The sequence below is a fragment of the Brassica rapa genome, unplaced genomic scaffold, assembly GCF_000309985.2.
Source record: "Brassica rapa cultivar Chiifu-401-42 unplaced genomic scaffold, CAAS_Brap_v3.01 Scaffold0421, whole genome shotgun sequence".
Taxonomy (NCBI): domain Eukaryota; kingdom Viridiplantae; phylum Streptophyta; class Magnoliopsida; order Brassicales; family Brassicaceae; genus Brassica; species Brassica rapa.
In genome coordinates, this window is record NW_022610363.1 from 1,746 (window position 1) to 21,346 (window position 19,601).

The window sequence follows — 19,601 nt, forward strand, 5'->3', positions numbered from 1 at the left end:
CATATGATGCCTAGGAATGAGAATAGGTTGATAGATATCATTGAGAAATTAAAACTGAGAAATGAATCACCTAGAACTCATCTTGCTAGAGGCATAAAACCATTGATTGTTGACTCTGGTGCATCTCATCACATGATTAGTGATGATAGCTTGATCAAAAACATAGAACCTGCTCATGGTCATGTAATGATTGCAAATGGAGATAGAATTCCCATTAAAGGTGTAGGAGACTTAAAGCTATTTGATAAGAACTCTAAAGCATTTTACATGCCTGATTTTACTTCTAATCTCTTATCTGTTAAAAGATGTACCAATGATCTACAATGCAATGTTATCTTTAGTCCTAACAATGTGACATTTCAGGATATTGAGAGCAATAAGTTGATCGGACAAGGAGTAACCAAGGGGGATCTTTATGTACTTGAAGACATTAACCCCATTTCTAGTTGTTTGCTGAGTTCTGTTTTAAGTAAAGGTGCATTATGGCATTCTAGGCTAGGACATCCACATGTTAGAGCCTTAAGCTTAATGTTTCCAGGTGTCATGTTTAAAAATAATGATTGTGAGGCTTGTATTTTGGGAAAACATTGTAAGACTGTCTTTAAAAGATCTACTACTATCTATGATAAGTGTTTTGATCTTGTTCACTCTGATGTATGGACTGCTCCCTGCTTATCTAGAGATAATTACAAGTACTTTGTCACATTTATAGATGAGAAATCTAAATACACCTGGATAACACTCATTAAAACAAAGGATAGGGTTCTTGATGCATTTAAAAACTTCCAATCTTATGTATCTAACCAGTATAATGCCAAGATTAAGATTTTCAGGTCTGATAATGGTGGAGAATATACTGGCAATGCATTCAAGAGTCACCTAGCTCAACATGGGATTCTACATCAGACAAGTTGTCCATACACTCCTCAACAGAACGGTGTAGCTGAGAGAAAGAATAGACACCTAATGGAGGTGGCAAGGTCTATGATGTTTCATACAAGTGTGCCTAAGAGATTCTGGAGTGATGCTGTGATCTCGGCTTGTTATCTAATCAATAGGATACCAACCAAGATCCTGGAAGATCAAGCTCCTTATGAAGTTTTAAACAGAAGCAAACCTGTGCTGGATCACTTAAGAGTCTTTGGATGCGTGTGCTTTGTACTTGTACCCGGGGAGCTAAGGAATAAGCTAGAAGCAAAGAGCACAAGAGCCATGTTCATTGGCTACTCAACGTCACAAAAGGGATACAAATGCTATGATTCAGAAGCCAGGAGAGTTCTTGTGTCTAGAGATGTGAAGTTCTTGGAGGATAAGAGCTTTTATGGAGATAGAAAGTGGGAAGATCTTGAAGATTTGTCTCAACCATCTGATCGAGCTACAAGTCTTAGGCGTGTACTGGAAGGACTTGGAATCAACATGTCCCAGGATCAGCAACCATCAAAGGAGAATGAAGCTGAAGAACCATCACACCATGATCATGAGGGGGGAAATGAGGCTGAGCCTGAAGATCATGAGGATCAAGACTCAGATAGTCATGGTCAAGGTGTGATACAAAGAGAGGAAGAATCCATACAAGAAGATCATGTGGAACCAATTGAACCAAATGAAGTAGAAAGAGAAGCAGTTCAGCCTACGGTGGTGGAGGTGGAACAAGCCCCATTAAGGAGAAGCACACGGCTGAAGAGAGATGCTTCCAACTGGGTAAACACGAGAGTGTACTACAATGCTCAAGCTGTGAAGCATCCCTCTCAGGCTGTGTGCTCATTTGCGAGCTACCCAAAGGAACATTGTGCATTCATTACAAGCTTAGATGAGAGCAGTGTACCAAGATCATATGAAGAAGCAATGTTACATGAAGATTGGAAAGAATCAGTGGGTGATGAAGCAAATGCTATGATAAAGAATGACACTTGGTTTGAAAGTGAGTTACCAAGAGGGAAGAAGGCAGTAACAAGCAAGTGGATATTCACTATCAAGTATCTACCTGATGGAACTATTGAGAGGAAGAAGACAAGACTGGTGGCTAGAGGATACACTCAAACATATGGGGAAGACTACATTGATACCTTTGCCCCTGTTGCCAAACTCCATACCATAAGAATTGTACTATCTCTTGCTGTGAATCTTGAGTGGGAGCTTTGGCAGATGGATGTGAAGAATGCCTTTCTTCAAGGAGAGCTAGAGGATGAAGTGTATATGTATCCACCACCGGGTCTAGAGCACCTTGTGAAACCTGGAAATGTATTGAGACTCAAGAAGGCTATCTATGGGTTGAAGCAATCTCCTAGAGCATGGTATAACAAGCTGAGCACTACCTTAAATGGGCGTGGGTTCAAGAAGTCTGAATTGGATCACACTCTCTTCACTCTCACTACACCCTCAGGTATCATCTGTCTACTTGTATATGTTGATGACATTATCATAACAGGTAGTGATAAGGCTGGTATAAAAGCCACAAAGGAGTTTTTGAAATCTGTGTTTGAAATCAAAGACTTAGGAGAAATGAAATACTTCCTTGGAATTGAGTTGTGTAGATCTAAGGAAGGATTGTTCATTTCCCAAAGGAAGTACACACTTGATCTTTTGAAAGATGCAGGTATACAAGGAGATAAGACAGCAAAGATGCCTCTTGAAGATGGATACAAGATTCCACGTGAGGGGGAGATTGAAGATAGCAAGGCCTTTCATGATCCAAAGCTATACAGGAAGCTAGTAGGGAAGCTCATCTACCTCACCATCACACGACCAGACATTTGCTTTGCTGTGAACCAAGTGAGCCAGCATATGCAAGTTCCAAAGGATCATCACTGGCGCATGGTGGAGAGACTGCTCTTGTATCTGAACGGGACATCAAGCCTTGGAGTTTGGATGGGATGCAACAAGAGTACTGAAGTAGTGGGATATTGTGATGCGGATTGGGCTGGAGATAGAGCAGACAGAAGATCAACCACTGGCTACTGTACATTCATTGGAGGCAACTTGGTGACTTGGAAGAGCAAGAAGCAGAAAGTGGTGTCTTGTTCAAGTGCTGAAGCTGAGTATAGAGCAATGCTGAAGCTTACCAATGAGTTGGTATGGATCAAAGGGATCTTGAAGCATTTGGAGATAGAGCAAGCAACTCCAATGACTATGCATTGTGACAATCAAGCGGCTATACACATTGCAACCAACTCAGTCTTCCATGAGAGAACCAAGCACATTGAAGTTGATTGTCACAAGGTGAGGCAGATGATTGTCTTGGAAGTAATCTTGCCATGCTATACAAGGAGTGAGGATCAGTTAGCTGATGTCTTTACCAAAGCCGCGAGACAGAAGACCATGGAGTCCATTCACATCAGGCTAGGACTCCTGGATCTCACACCAAGTGGCTGAGTCCCCTTAGCCATGAGTTCTTCACTCTTTTTCCCTCATCAAAGTTTTGTCCCAATGGGTTTTCTTTGGTGAGGTTTTTAATGAGGAAGATCTCATGGCCTTTCCAAGCTTAGCCTTGCAAGAGTCTAAGCTTGAGGGGGAGTGTTAAATAAAAGGAGAGAAGAGACATCAAGGTGAAGGCATGAAGGGATGAGAGGATTCTGATAAGGAATCAGTACATGAGGGATGTCCGTACAAGCCAAGGCCGTACAAGTGAGGCCGTACACTTAGGGAAAGAGGATCATCCTAAAGTTACCCAAGTGGAGTTACCGTGAGAGATTAAACTTGTTACAGCCTTATCCTGATCAGTCCGTTGAGGGAAGAAGACCAGCGCGTCTCTAGCTGTTCCAGGCTGTAAAGCAAACAGCATCTTGGTCTTAGATGCCAAGATACCAAAGCGTGTAAGCTCTCCCATTGGATCATTTCAAATGGACGCTCCTCTTCCCCTTTGACTCCACATGCTTATGTTTTCCCTAATGTTTAACCTAGTGTCTCTCTCCCTTACTATATAACTTGTAATCTGATTGATTAATAATATACACGAGTTTATGAGTCTCTCTCTCTCTAGTTCATCATGATAATCTCATACACTTTCTCTTAAACACTCTAATCTCTCTTGAATCTCTCTTAGACTTCTCAATACCTTTCATATTCTCTAAAGTCATAGTACCTATACCTGAATCATCACTTATGGGCAAGAGCAAGTGTTTCATACTTGAAGTGGAGGATTCAAAAAAATAGTATTGAGTAAGATTTAGAGCTTCACTTACCTGGTTATCTTGCATTGATTCAGCTTCGGTATTTGCTACCTCTAAAGCATGATCAGCTGGTGTAGAGGTCTCTAGGATAGATTGCTCATTATTCTCTTGTTGTTGAGCTTCTGGACGTGTCTCCTCATTACCTAGACCTTTATAAACATTCTGGACAGAGTACAAGTGCATCATCCCAGTGTTTTGATAGTTACGATTAGTCACATTAAGTTCAGAAATCACCTTATCATTAGTTGGGACTTGAGAATTTTCAAGTGTTGAACTTGCTTGCGCAGCAAGGTTGGGTTCTTGTTCCTTGATTTCCATGTTAGTACCTGAAATGTTTTTAACCTTTTGGGCACTACACAAGTGTGTTAAGACAGTCATGGAATTACTAGAAACAGAATTAGATCCAGCTTTAATCAAGTTGATAAGATCATCAAACTTTTTATCTATTCTAGTAAAGGAATCACTTATCTCCAAGTTGGTTTCTCTTGCTTCACGTAGTGCCATCTTCACAGCTCGTTTTGTGGGGCAATCTTTTGCAAGGTGACCTTGGCCTTGACACCTATAACAAATAACCTCAGGTGGTTTTAAAGATTTAGAGTACTCACCTTGGTTGTGCTTTACATGAGGTGTATGCACTGGTTTTGAGCTTTGCCTCTGGTTTGCCGGCTGCAAGACTTGGGGTTGTACTACTCTCTTTGTAGACACCTTCTGAGCGTGTTGTGTAGGGATGTAAGGTGCAAATCTATCCCTCATGACCCCTTTGAATTGCTCCCAAGTGCGTATAGGAGGCTCTTGAAATTGTTCCCTATACTTCTCTTCTCTTTTCCAATACCGTTGAGCCTTGTCAGTGAGCTGTCCTAGATCATAGGACAAGTATTTTCCTTTTGGAATGGAGTTGCACTTGAAGTACCTTTCCATGTCCTCTTCCCACTGAAGATAGTTTCTAGGGTCTTCACCTTTTCCTGAAAACTTATACAAACGAAACTGATCATATGAATTATAGTGAGAAGTTAAAGTTACCTCACGCTCATGTAGTTGTTATTAGATTTGATGATTTAAAGAGTGATTAAGTCTAATCTGAGAATTAAAGAGATTGGAGATTAAGAACAAGAGAGAGACTTAAGAGAGAGAGACTCAAAACTCCATTAATTAATACTGGTGAGGGTTTACAAGTATATAAAGAGAGAGCAACAAGGAATTTCGAAATGTATAAGCATGTGTAGTCAAAAGACAGGCTGGAACTCCTTTTGAATCACTTGGCTGTGCTTTCTCACATGCTTGCACTAGTAGAAAAGCATCCTCTCCTTTCCAGCATCATACAGGCTGTCAAAGTGCTCCCTTATCCTTCCTTATCCTCTTTGGTCGAGTTTACTCTCTTCCCTTCACTAAGTTACCTTCTCATGCCATCAGATAACTTCCCAAGTTGTTACTGTGGTTAAACTAAAGTTACCACAGTAAAACTCCAAAGTTACTGTCTACTCCAACTCTCTTCCTCTCTCAATATATAAACTCTTTATTCTCTCATCTCAACACTCCCCCTCAAGCTTGACCATGTGGAACAAGTCAAGCTTGGAAGGACCATGAGATCTCCCTCATTAAAACCTCATTAAAGAAAGCCCATTGGGACAAAACCTTAATGAGGGAAAAGAGTAGAGATCACATGATCAGGAGAGTGTATAGACTAGCCCTTAGGCGAGAGATCAATGAGTCCTAACCTGATGTGTATGGACTCCATTGTCTTTTGCCTTGCTGCCTTTGTGAACACATCTGCTAACTGATCCTCACTCCGAGTATAACAAGGTAGAATCACCCCAAGAATCATCATCTGCCTCACCTTGTGACAATCAACCTCAATGTGCTTTGTTCTCTCATGGAACACAGAGTTAGATGCAATGTGGATAGCTGCTTGATTATCACAATGCATTGTCATTGGCGTTGCTTGAATAATCTCCAGATGCTTCAAAATCCCTTTTATCCACACTAGCTCATTTGTAAGCTTCAGCATTGCTCTATACTCGGCCTCAGCACTGGAACAAGACACTACCTTCTGCTTCTTACTCTTCCAAGTGACCAAGTTACCACCAATGAATGTACAATAGCCTGTGGTTGATCTTCTATCTGCTCTATCACCAGCCCAATCCGCATCACAGTAGCCTACAACCTCAGTACTCTTGTTACATCCCTGTTGAAATGAGTTGAGTATAAGCAAGGGAAGTGATGGGGTATAAGGAAGCATTATGAGAAGGATGTGTTAAGGAAAGGATGAGGTATGAGGTCGACCAGTCCGTACAATCCGTACTGACCGTACTGGCCGTACAGGCCGTACATTCTCGGGTCGACCCATCATCAACCAAAACTTACCATCCTTACCCAAGTTACTTTGGAGAGTTACCTTGAGTGTTAAGGAGGCTTATGACCATTGAAGGGAAGAAAGGAGACGCGGAGAAGACAGGCTGGCATAGCTGTAAAGTAATCAGCATCTTGGAATATGCTGAAAGTGTGTGAAGCAATCCATTGGCTAGTTCAAACCATCCGCTCCCTTTAGCTTTGACTACACATGCTTTGCCTTATCTCTTATGCTGAAACCCTAGTCTTTCCTTTGCTATATATTGTAAACTCTGCCTTGATTAATATTAACACACGAGTTTATGAGTCTCTCTCTCTAGTTCATCATGATAATCTCATACACTTTCTCTTAAACACTCTAATCTCTCTTGAATCTCTCTTAGACTTCTCAATACCTTTCATATTCTCTAAAGTCATATGGTATCAGAGCCAGGTTGGCTGTGGTATTGAGATCGTGTGTTCTTCAGCTTCAGATAAAAGTTCTTTCTTGTGAGATTCTAAACCAAGTCCAAGCAAATCAAGATGGGAGGAAACAAGGTGATTACGGTTCCGATTTCACTCAAGGGTGGGGGAAACTACCTGTTGTGGTCTAGGCTTGTGAAGACAGCCATTGGGAGGCTAGGGTTATGGGGTCACATCACAGATGAAGCTCCAGCACCAGTGGCCAGTGAGGAAGAAGGTGGAAGAGAGCTCGCGGTTGCTGATGGAAAGAAGTGGATTCAAGATGACTTGATGGTGCTATCTGTGCTGCAAGGATCTCTTGAAGAACATCTCTTGGAAGCCTACAGCTACTGTGAGACTCCAAAACACCTGTGGGAGGTACTCCAAAAGACTTTTGGGAACGTTACCAATCTGAACCGTGTGTATGAGATCAAGAAAGCTATCAACACACTGGTACAAGATGGAGAGGAGTTCACCAAGCATTTGGGCAAGTATAGATCCTTGTGGTCTGAGCTTGAATCATTGAGGCCAAGCACGGCTGATCAAGAGCTACTCATGGAGAGGAGGGAGCAGGATCAGGTGTTTGGATTGCTGTTGACTTTGGATCCTCCGTTCAATGATGTGATCAAACACATGTTGAGGATGCCAAGTCTTCCATCCATGGAGGAAGTGTGTGCGCAGCTCCAGAAGGAGGAAGGGTCTCTTGGTCTCTTCGGAAGCAAGGGAGACTTAGCTCTAGCCAACAAGGCTGAGGAAGGAGCGCAAGCTAACCGTGCAGCATACAAGACTGATGAGAGGAAGTATGGTGATGAGAGGAGGTTTGGAGGCAACTGTGATCACTGCAAGAAGCCGGGACACAAGAGGAGCCAGTGCTGGATCCTTCATCCCCATCTCAAGCCGGCCAAGTTCAACAAGGATCGAGAAGCCAGAGCTAACCTGTCTACTGAAGCAAGTGAAGCCGGTCCATCAGGAGCAGGCTCAAGTGCACAAGTGGGTGAAAGCGCAGGCAAGGCAATGGCAACTCACTACACGGCCGCAAAGAGTTTGGAGCATGAAGTGATCCGCAAATCTGACATTGATGCCCTCATCAAAGCTCTTAAGGAGTCTGGTACATTCGGAAACACTCTTGGTTACTCTTATACTGCTCATATGATGCCTAGGAATGAGAATAGGTTGATAGATATCATTGAGAAATTAAAACTGAGAAATGAATCACCTAGAACTCATCTTGCTAGAGGCATAAAACCATTGATTGTTGACTCTGGTGCATCTCATCACATGATTAGTGATGATAGCTTGATCAAAAACATAGAACCTGCTCATGGTCATGTAATGATTGCAAATGGAGATAGAATTCCCATTAAAGGTGTAGGAGACTTAAAGCTATTTGATAAGAACTCTAAAGCATTTTACATGCCTGATTTTACTTCTAATCTCTTATCTGTTAAAAGATGTACCAATGATCTACAATGCAATGTTATCTTTAGTCCTAACAATGTGACATTTCAGGATATTGAGAGCAATAAGTTGATCGGACAAGGAGTAACCAAGGGGGATCTTTATGTACTTGAAGACATTAACCCCATTTCTAGTTGTTTGCTGAGTTCTGTTTTAAGTAAAGGTGCATTATGGCATTCTAGGCTAGGACATCCACATGTTAGAGCCTTAAGCTTAATGTTTCCAGGTGTCATGTTTAAAAATAATGATTGTGAGGCTTGTATTTTGGGAAAACATTGTAAGACTGTCTTTAAAAGATCTACTACTATCTATGATAAGTGTTTTGATCTTGTTCACTCTGATGTATGGACTGCTCCCTGCTTATCTAGAGATAATTACAAGTACTTTGTCACATTTATAGATGAGAAATCTAAATACACCTGGATAACACTCATTAAAACAAAGGATAGGGTTCTTGATGCATTTAAAAACTTCCAATCTTATGTATCTAACCAGTATAATGCCAAGATTAAGATTTTCAGGTCTGATAATGGTGGAGAATATACTGGCAATGCATTCAAGAGTCACCTAGCTCAACATGGGATTCTACATCAGACAAGTTGTCCATACACTCCTCAACAGAACGGTGTAGCTGAGAGAAAGAATAGACACCTAATGGAGGTGGCAAGGTCTATGATGTTTCATACAAGTGTGCCTAAGAGATTCTGGAGTGATGCTGTGATCTCGGCTTGTTATCTAATCAATAGGATACCAACCAAGATCCTGGAAGATCAAGCTCCTTATGAAGTTTTAAACAGAAGCAAACCTGTGCTGGATCACTTAAGAGTCTTTGGATGCGTGTGCTTTGTACTTGTACCCGGGGAGCTAAGGAATAAGCTAGAAGCAAAGAGCACAAGAGCCATGTTCATTGGCTACTCAACGTCACAAAAGGGATACAAATGCTATGATTCAGAAGCCAGGAGAGTTCTTGTGTCTAGAGATGTGAAGTTCTTGGAGGATAAGAGCTTTTATGGAGATAGAAAGTGGGAAGATCTTGAAGATTTGTCTCAACCATCTGATCGAGCTACAAGTCTTAGGCGTGTTCTAGAAGGGCTTGGAATCAACATGTCCCAGGATCAGCAACCATCAAAGGAGAATGAAGCTGAAGAACCATCGCACCATGATCATGAGGGGGGAAATGAGGCTGAGCCTGAAGATCATGAAGATCAAGACTCAGATAGTCATGGTCAAGGTGTGATACAAAGAGAGGAAGAATCCATACAAGAAGATCATGTGGAACCAATTGAACCAAATGAAGTAGAAAGAGAAGCAGTTCAGCCTACGGAGGTGCAGCCTACGGTGGTGGAGGTGGAACAAGCCCCATTAAGGAGAAGCACACGGCTGAAGAGAGATGCTTCCAACTGGGTAAACACGAGAGTGTACTACAATGCTCAAGCTGTGAAGCATCCCTCTCAGGCTGTGTGCTCATTTGCGAGCTACCCAAAGGAACATTGTGCATTCATTACAAGCTTAGATGAGAGCAGTGTACCAAGATCATATGAAGAAGCAATGTTACATGAAGATTGGAAAGAATCAGTGGGTGATGAAGCAAATGCTATGATAAAGAATGACACTTGGTTTGAAAGTGAGTTACCAAGAGGGAAGAAGGCAGTAACAAGCAAGTGGATATTCACTATCAAGTATCTACCTGATGGAACTATTGAGAGGAAGAAGACAAGACTGGTGGCTAGAGGATACACTCAAACATATGGGGAAGACTACATTGATACCTTTGCCCCTGTTGCCAAACTCCATACCATAAGAATTGTACTATCTCTTGCTGTGAATCTTGAGTGGGAGCTTTGGCAGATGGATGTGAAGAATGCCTTTCTTCAAGGAGAGCTAGAGGATGAAGTGTATATGTATCCACCACCGGGTCTAGAGCACCTTGTGAAACCTGGAAATGTATTGAGACTCAAGAAGGCTATCTATGGGTTGAAGCAATCTCCTAGAGCATGGTATAACAAGCTGAGCACTACCTTAAATGGGCGTGGGTTCAAGAAGTCTGAATTGGATCACACTCTCTTCACTCTCACTACACCCTCAGGTATCATCTGTCTACTTGTATATGTTGATGACATTATCATAACAGGTAGTGATAAGGCTGGTATAAAAGCCACAAAGGAGTTTTTGAAATCTGTGTTTGAAATCAAAGACTTAGGAGAAATGAAATACTTCCTTGGAATTGAGTTGTGTAGATCTAAGGAAGGATTGTTCATTTCCCAAAGGAAGTACACACTTGATCTTTTGAAAGATGCAGGTATACAAGGAGATAAGACAGCAAAGATGCCTCTTGAAGATGGATACAAGATTCCACGTGAGGGGGAGATTGAAGATAGCAAGGCCTTTCATGATCCAAAGCTATACAGGAAGCTAGTAGGGAAGCTCATCTACCTCACCATCACACGACCAGACATTTGCTTTGCTGTGAACCAAGTGAGCCAGCATATGCAAGTTCCAAAGGATCATCACTGGCGCATGGTGGAGAGACTGCTCTTGTATCTGAACGGGACATCAAGCCTTGGAGTTTGGATGGGATGCAACAAGAGTACTGAAGTAGTGGGATATTGTGATGCGGATTGGGCTGGAGATAGAGCAGACAGAAGATCAACCACTGGCTACTGTACATTCATTGGAGGCAACTTGGTGACTTGGAAGAGCAAGAAGCAGAAAGTGGTGTCTTGTTCAAGTGCTGAAGCTGAGTATAGAGCAATGCTGAAGCTTACCAATGAGTTGGTATGGATCAAAGGGATCTTGAAGCATTTGGAGATAGAGCAAGCAACTCCAATGACTATGCATTGTGACAATCAAGCGGCTATACACATTGCAACCAACTCAGTCTTCCATGAGAGAACCAAGCACATTGAAGTTGATTGTCACAAGGTGAGGCAGATGATTGTCTTGGGAGTGATCTTGCCATGCTATACAAGGAGTGAGGATCAGTTAGCTGATGTCTTTACCAAAGCCGCGAGACAGAAGACCATGGAGTCCATTCACATCAGGCTAGGACTCCTGGATCTCACACCAAGTGGCTGAGTCCCCTTAGCCATGAGTTCTTCACTCTTTTTCCCTCATCAAGGTTTTGTCCCAATGGGTTTTCCTTGGTGAGGTTTTTAATGAGGAAGATCTCATGGCTGTTCCAAGCTTGAAAGGATTCTAGAATTCAAGCTTGAGGGGGAGTGTTGAAATGAGTTGAGTATAAGCAAGGGAAGTGATGGGGTATAAGGCAGCATTATGAGAAGGATGTGTTAAGGAAAGGATGAGGTATGAGGTCGACCAGTCCGTACAATCCGTACTGACCGTACTGGCCGTACAGGCCGTACATTCTCGGGTCGACCCATCATCAACCAAAACTTACCATCCTTACCCAAGTTACTTTGGAGAGTTACCTTGAGTGTTAAGGAGGCTTATGACCGTTGAAGGGAAGAAAGGAGACGCGGAGAAGACAGGCTGGCATAGCTGTAAAGTAATCAGCATCTTGGAATATGCTGAAAGTGTGTGAAGCAATCCATTGGCTAGTTCAAACCATCCGCTCCCTTTAGCTTTGACTACACATGCTTTGCCTTATCTCTTATGCTGAAACCCTAGTCTTTCCTTTGCTATATATTGTAAACTCTGCCTTGATTAATATTAACACACGAGTTTATGAGTCTCTCTCTCTAGTTCATCATGATAATCTCATACACTTTCTCTTAAACACTCTAATCTCTCTTGAATCTCTCTTAGACTTCTCAATACCTTTCATATTCTCTAAAGTCATAATCCCATCCATACTCCAAGACCAGTAGTTCCATTCAGATACATCAAGATCCTTTCCACCATCCGCCAGTGGTGCTCCTTAGGAACTTGCATGTGTTGACTGACTTGATTCACCGCAAAGCATACATCAGGTCTAGTAATGGTAAGATAAATCAACTTCCCCACTAGCTTCCTATACAGCTTAGGATCATGGAATGGCTTGCTATCCTCAATCTCCCCCTCACGTGGAACCTTGTACCCATCCTCCATTGGCATCTTGGCTGTCTTTCCTCCATAGGCATCTGCTCCCTTCAATAGATCAATCACATACTTCCTTTGAGACATGAACAATCCTTCCTTTGATCTGCATATCTCAATCCCAAGAAAATACTTCATTTCCCCCAAGTCTTTAATCTCAAAGCTTGCCTTGAGATACTCCTTTGTAGCCTTGATGCCTTCCTTATCACTGCCTGTGATGATGATATCATCCACATACACAAGCAATACCACAATACCAGATGAGGTGGTTAGGGTAAAGAGAGTGTGATCCAATTCTGACTTTCTGAACCCTCTCCCATTCAGTGTAGTACTCAACTTGTTGTACCACGCCCTTGGAGACTGCTTGAGACCATAGATAGCTTTCCTCAACCTCAACACATTACCCTTCTTTACTAGATGTTCAAGACCTGGTGGTGGATGCATGTATACTTCATCTTCCAACTCTCCTTGAAGGAATGCATTCTTCACATCCATTTGCCACAAATCCCACTCAAGATTCACAGCTAAAGATAATACAATCCTGATAGTATGAAGTTTAGCCACAGGAGCAAAGGTCTCAACATAGTCCTCACCATATGTCTGAGTAAATCCTCTTGCCACCAACCTAGACTTGCGCCTCTCTATTCTTCCATCAGGATGAAACTTGATTGTGAACACCCATTTACTAGTCACTGCCTTCTTCCCTTTAGGCAGCTCACTCTCATACCATGTTTCATTCTTAATCATGGCTCCGGACTCATCAGCAACTGAATCTCTCCACTCCTTTAAAGCCATAGCTTCTTCATATGTCCTTGGAATATAGCTCTCATCCAAGCTTACTGTGAAGGCTATATGCTCGTCTGGAAACTCTGCAAAGGAACACATAGCTTGAGAAGGATGCTCCACAGCCTGGGCATTGTAGTACACTCTCGTGTTTACCCAGTTGGAAGCATCTCTCTTCACCCTTGTGCTCCTCCTCAGCTCCTGAACTTGTTCTTCTTGTGGCTCTTGCCCATCTTCACTTGATTGAGCACCACTCTCATTTGACCCATCAGGATCCACTTCCCAATCTCCACTAGACTGAGTACCACTCTCATCTGAGCCAGTAGACTCTCTTTGCCCATCTCCACTAGACTGAGCACCACTCTCTACTTCCTGTGTCACCTCTTGATTATGCTGGCCTGAATCTTCTTGATTTTGCACTTGCTCATGAGATTCAGTTCCATTCCCCCTCTCATGATCAAGAGGGTTGTTCTTTCAGCTTCACTAGTAGGATTGGAAGACTCTCTTCTTCCAGATTCCTGATCCTGGGATAACCCTATCCCTAGCTTCTCCAACAGCACCCTCAGTGTTGTTGCTCTATCAGATGGAGCTTGAGACAAATCCTTCAGATTTTCCCACTCCTTTTCTTCATAATACCCTTTGGATTCAATAAACTTCACTTCTCTAGATACCATCACTCTCCTTGCTTCAGGATCATAGCACTTGTATCCCTTTGAGTGATAGAGTATCCAATAAACATTGCCTTAGTACTCTTTGCCTCCAGCTTGTTTCTCTGTTCTCCTGGAGTCATGACATAGCATACACACCCAAATACTCGTAGGTGATCAATAAAAGGCTTGCTCTTATTCAGCACCTCAAATGGAGACAGATTCTTCAGTATCTTGGTTGGGACCCGGTTGATGAGGTAGCAAGCAGTCTGAACAGCATCTCCCCAAAATCTTTTTGGGACATTTGCATGAAACATCATCGACCTAGCAACCTCCATCAAGTGCCTATTCTTCCTCTCAGCTACACCATTCTGCTGTGGTGTGTAAGGACAACTGGTCTGATGCACAATCCCATGCTTGGCTAGATGACTCTTGAAGGCATTGCTGATGTATTCACCTCCGTTGTCTGATCTCAGTACCTTCACAGTAGCATTGTATTGATTAGATACATATGCTTGGAAGTTCATAAACGCTTCTAGCACCTTATCTTTAGATGGAAGCAATGTGAGCCATGTATACTTAGACTTCTCATCAATGAATGTCACAAAGTATTTATGGCTGTCTCTAGACATGCATGGAGCGGTCCACACATCCGAGTGAACTAGATCAAAGCAATGCTCATAAGTAGTCTTAGATGTTGGGAAAACAGTCCTACAATGCTTTCCTAATATGCATGCTTCACAATCCAAGTGATTGAATGACATATTAGGGATTATCAATTCAATGGCACGAGCATGAGGATGTCCTAATCTAGCATGCCAAGTAATACTATCAATCTTCTCAGCAGTACTACTCAAGCAAATAGAATCAAAGGGATTAGAGGTCTTAGCCAAGTCGAGGTGGTATAGCTGATTTTTGCTGTCTCCTCTGCCAATGACTCTCCCAGTCTTCAAATCTTGAAACTCAACTTCATCAGGTCTGAATACTACTTGACAATCAAGATCAATGGTAGCTTTCTTCACAGATAATAGATTTGAAGTGAACTGAGGCATGTAGAAGGCAGCCGTGTCCTTCTCAAACAGTTTGAGCTTTCCCACTCCTTCTATTGGGATCATAGCACCATTAGCTATCCTAACACTCCCTGTTGCAGCCTTGATCTCACTTATAAGCCTCCTATCACTGATCATATGATGACTTGCTCCAGAATCAATCACCATGGGTTTAGAAGCTCCGGATTGTATAGCATGCTTCTTGCTTGCTGCTAAGGCTTGTACATGTTCCATGAACACTCTCCATTCCTTCCTGGTGATGCGATCATCAGCTCCACTCCCTTTCTCCTGCTCTCTTAACACCCCACTGTCTTCTACTGATTCCCCCATGTAGGCTGAGTAAGAACACTCTCCCACAACTCTCTTTCTACCCTTTCCTATGTTGATAGAAGCTTTGGATAGCATTCTGCACCTTCTCTTCTTCCGGAAGCCCTCACTCCTACTCCCGGTTAGCCTCCATGAGCCCTCACTCCTACTCATGGTTAGCTTCTGGAAGCTCTCACTCCTACTCCCAGTTGGCTTCCATGAGCTCTCACTCCTACTCATGGTTAGCCTCTCATCATCTCTCATTATCTCATACGCCCTTCTTATAAGCCCACAAATCTCTTCCATTTCCGGAAGCTGTTCCCCTCTTAGAACCATCTCTACCAGCCACCCATATGATGACTCCATGCTCGCCAAGAGCTTCAAGACCGTCTCTTGCTCTTGTGTAGTATCCCCATCCACATGGGATCTCAACCCTTGTAGTTCAACCCACAAATGTTGTAGCTTCCTCACATGGTTATTGAACTCTTCTCTTCCTGGTTTACCTCCACTAATCACCTTCTTGACTTCATACACTCTCCTAAGACTGATCTTGTTCTCATAAACATCTTCAATCTTCTCAAGCAGTGTACTTTCTTCAAGACTAAAGCAATTTCCACTTGTTTCTCTTGCTGTCTGATCTTTCTCAGCAGCTTTACCCTTCAAAGACTCTTCCTTCTCATGGTTTCTCCAAACTCCACACCTCTTCAGAGTCGTTTTCATTTGTGAGAACCACCCCCACTCATTCCCTCTCTCTTCCATCTCTTCACGCCTTGCTGAACCACAAGCTAGACCCATCTTCTGACCTTGTCAAACACCTAAAGGGACTCCCTTGAAGCTGACTCTCCAAAAGAAACACCAACAGACACAAACTTGACTTTTAAAGGATCTAGCTCTTGAAAAATCTCAAGAACTCTCAAGAACACTCAAGAACACTCAAGAACATTTAGAAAAACGAAATCACTCTCTCCTTTTAAAGTAACCTGGCTCTGATACCATATTAGATTTGATGATTTAAAGAGTGATTAAGTCTAATCTGAGAATTAAAGAGATTGGAGATTAAGAACAAGAGAGAGACTTAAGAGAGAGAGACTCAAAACTCCATTAATTAATACTGATGAGGGTTTACAAGTATATAAAGAGAGAGCAACAAGGAATTTCGAAATGTATAAGCATGTGTAGTCAAAGGACAGGCTGGAACTCCTTTTGAATCACTTGGCTGTGCTTTCTCACATGCTTGCACTAGTAGAAAAGCATCCTCTCCTTTCCAGCATCATACAGGCTGTCAAAGTGCTCCCTTATCCTTCCTTATCCTCTTTGGTCGAGTTTACTCTCTTCCCTTCACTAAGTTACCTTCTCATGCCATCAGATAACTTCCCAAGTTGTTACTGTGGTTAAACTAAAGTTACCACAGTAAAACTCCAAAGTTACTGTCTACTCCAACTCTCTTCCTCTCTCAATATATCAACTCTTTATTCTCTCATCTCAACAGTTGTCTCGGTTTCAGTTTAACAAAACGTTTAGGACAGGTTCTAGGGGGTAATCTCCTCATCTCGAAATGTTCATACATCAGCTCTTTGACATATTCCCAGTGTGGGGTTGGTTCCTTGAAGTAGATGCGACATTCTTCCTCTTGAAGCCACCATTGGTAAGCTTCTCCTACACGGGTGTCTAAGGCTATGGACAGCTTCTTATGTTTAGGAACTTTGTACTCCCAAAAATAATTTTCCATGTCTTCCTCCCATCTGGAGTAGTTCTCGTTTCCTGAAAAAGACACAAGTGTTTTGGTGAAAACTGTTGGACTATAGTCATAAAATTTATCAGTAAATTTTAACCAAGGTTTAGAATAGCTCTTGTTGATGGTATGGTTCTTGTAGTGGTCTTGTGGTTTGGAATCAAGCTCCCCACGACATGGTCCTTCCTCATATCCATCTTCAGCCCTTGACTCTCTACACTGGTCGTCTTCTTCAGAGCCATCTCCATAGTTTTGATCTTCCCATGAGTATCCCGGTTCTTCACCCCAATCAAGTTCAGAAATATTGTACTCATCAGCTTCTTCTTCAGAGCCATCTCCATAGTTTTGATCTTCCCATGAGTATCCCGGTTCTTCACCCCAATCAACTTCAGAAATATTGTACTCATCAGCTTCTTCTTCAGTCGCCATGTCTACCAAGTTAAGGATTAAATATCTCAAGAAGAAGATGAAAGTATTCTGAATCAAGTGATTAAACAAGAAAACGTGACTAGCAAAGTTAAAGGAAAGAAGAAGAAAAAAATACTAAACACTAAACAAAATGGGCAATTTCTGATTTCCTCTCTTTTTTTTTTTTTTTTTAAATAAAGTTTGCAAGTAAACAAAAATCTTTTGGAAAGGAATAAGTTTCGGTTGACCAGAAGAAGGAAAACTTTCAAAAACTCCACCAAAATTTGGAAACTCGGATATTAACTTAATTCTAACAGCTTTTATGTTTTTTTTTTAAAGATATGAATCTAAGCAACAATTAAATCGACAGGATGAAGAACAAATGAAGAACACAACTTTTTATGGGTTTTAATATTTTTGACAGAAATAAAGAACTAAATGCAACAAATGCAACAAATGACAAACAATTTTATTTTTATGGTTTTATGAAATAGAAACAAGATAAACAAGATGCAACAGAAACAAATATGACTTTTTATAGGTTTTATATGATTATGCAAAACAAAACTAAATGAAAAACAAAATGCAAAACAAAATTAAAAGATATAAAGGTTGGATGAACACAACCTGGGGATAGGGGCTTTAAGCTCTGATACCAAAAATGATACAAGCCTAAGCTAACAAAGGCTAGATCACAAGGCAACAAGAGTTGTCAAGCTTGAATGGGTCGATTGTCGCCACAAAGGGTTGCGGAAATATCCCTTTGATAAGACCAGAAGCCTGTGCCTATGTGAATCCACACCAAGACAGAGACCTACACTTGTATCCTAGAATGAATCCACAAACTAAGGAGACAAGCAAACGGACAAGAAATCTAAAGGAATCCACCTAAAGACTAATTGAACAAAACAAAGACAAACTTTGTAAACTTAATAATACTTTATTAATTTCGTGCAAGGGTGATTTACAAATGAGACTTAGCTCTGTTTAAATAGAAAAGAACACAAATGCCTAAAAGAATAACTTGGAAAGAAATAATAAGTGAAAAACTAGCCGTTGGACTTAGTTGGTGCAGAATCTGTCCATGTATGGAAGTTGTCTTCTCTCCTTGTATCTTGTGAGTTTGGGCAGAAATAAATGCATCCGTGGGATCTCCTTTGATGTCTGGATAGTCTCTAAGTCGTGCCTGAACAGAAGGGGAAATAGCCGTTGGTCTTTAATAACTCCAAGTGTGAATGCATCCATGTAAGGTAAGTTGACAAATAAGGGATTCATCTTGATCCTGTGGCTGCTGGTGCATGGTAGAAACTCTCCAACTGCTCTTAGATATAATGAATAATCTCCTGGTTTCCACACGTGAGTTTGAGTTGCACACTCCTTAAGCAAAGAATTACTTTCCTTAATTAGAACCAGTTCGGATGCAGTGTAGATAGTCTGACTTGTAACGGGAATATCTCCTAAACCATTACTCCTTTTGGTATGAAACCAATTTGCTGCGTGCTCTGCTTGAGTTGAGAATCTATAGCAACCGGTTTCACGGTTAAATTCCTCATGGTTGCAAAGATATCTTTCTTTGAGTGAATCTATGTTGCTGCTGGCTCCAATGTAGCTTGTATGGTTGATCTCATGAGTTGGAGGTCCAGCTACTGACTTGAGGTCCTCATCACTAGCCAACAAGGCTGAGGAAGGAGCGCAAGCTAACCGTGCAGCATACAAGACTGATGAGAGGAAGTATGGTGATGAGAGGAGGTTTGGAGGCAACTGTGATCACTGCAAGAAGCCGGGACACAAGAGGAGCCAGTGCTGGATCCTTCATCCCCATCTCAAGCCGGCCAAGTTCAACAAGGATCGAGAAGCCAGAGCTAACCTGTCTACTGAAGCAAGTGAAGCCGGTCCATCAGGAGCAGGCTCAAATGCACAAGTGGGTGAAAGCGCAGGCAAGGCAATGGCAACTCACTACACGGCCGCAAAGAGTTTGGAGCATGAAGTGATCCGCGAATCTGACATTGATGCCCTCATCAAAGCTCTTAAGGAGTCTGGTACATTCGGAAACACTCTTGGTTACTCTTATACTGCTCATATGATGCCTAGGAATGAGAATAGGTTGATAGATATCATTGAGAAATTAAAACTGAGAAATGAATCACCTAGAACTCATCTTGCTAGAGGCATAAAACCATTGATTGTTGACTCTGGTGCATCTCATCACATGATTAGTGATGATAGC

General features: G+C 41.9%; 1 protein-coding gene across 2 annotated transcripts; it reads right to left on the minus strand.

The window, feature by feature from the left end:
• Window positions 1-3,061: 3,061 nt before the first annotated feature.
• Window positions 3,062-19,046, minus strand: LOC117130380. 2 transcript variants are annotated; one of them, XM_033283266.1, is made up of 3 exons: window positions 16,724-19,046; window positions 4,404-5,204; window positions 3,062-4,331 (listed from the first exon to the last, which is right to left on the minus strand). In XM_033283266.1, the coding sequence occupies exons 1-3, from the start codon at window positions 17,393-17,395 to the stop codon at window positions 3,984-3,986; spliced, it is 1,821 nt and encodes a 606-aa protein (XP_033139157.1). In that variant the 5' UTR covers window positions 17,396-19,046; the 3' UTR covers window positions 3,062-3,983. The 2 variants fall into 2 exon arrangements, with proteins under 2 accessions (XP_033139157.1, XP_033139156.1); XM_033283265.1 differs by having other exon boundaries at window positions 3,062-5,204.
• Between the last annotated feature and the right edge of the window lie 555 nt (window positions 19,047-19,601).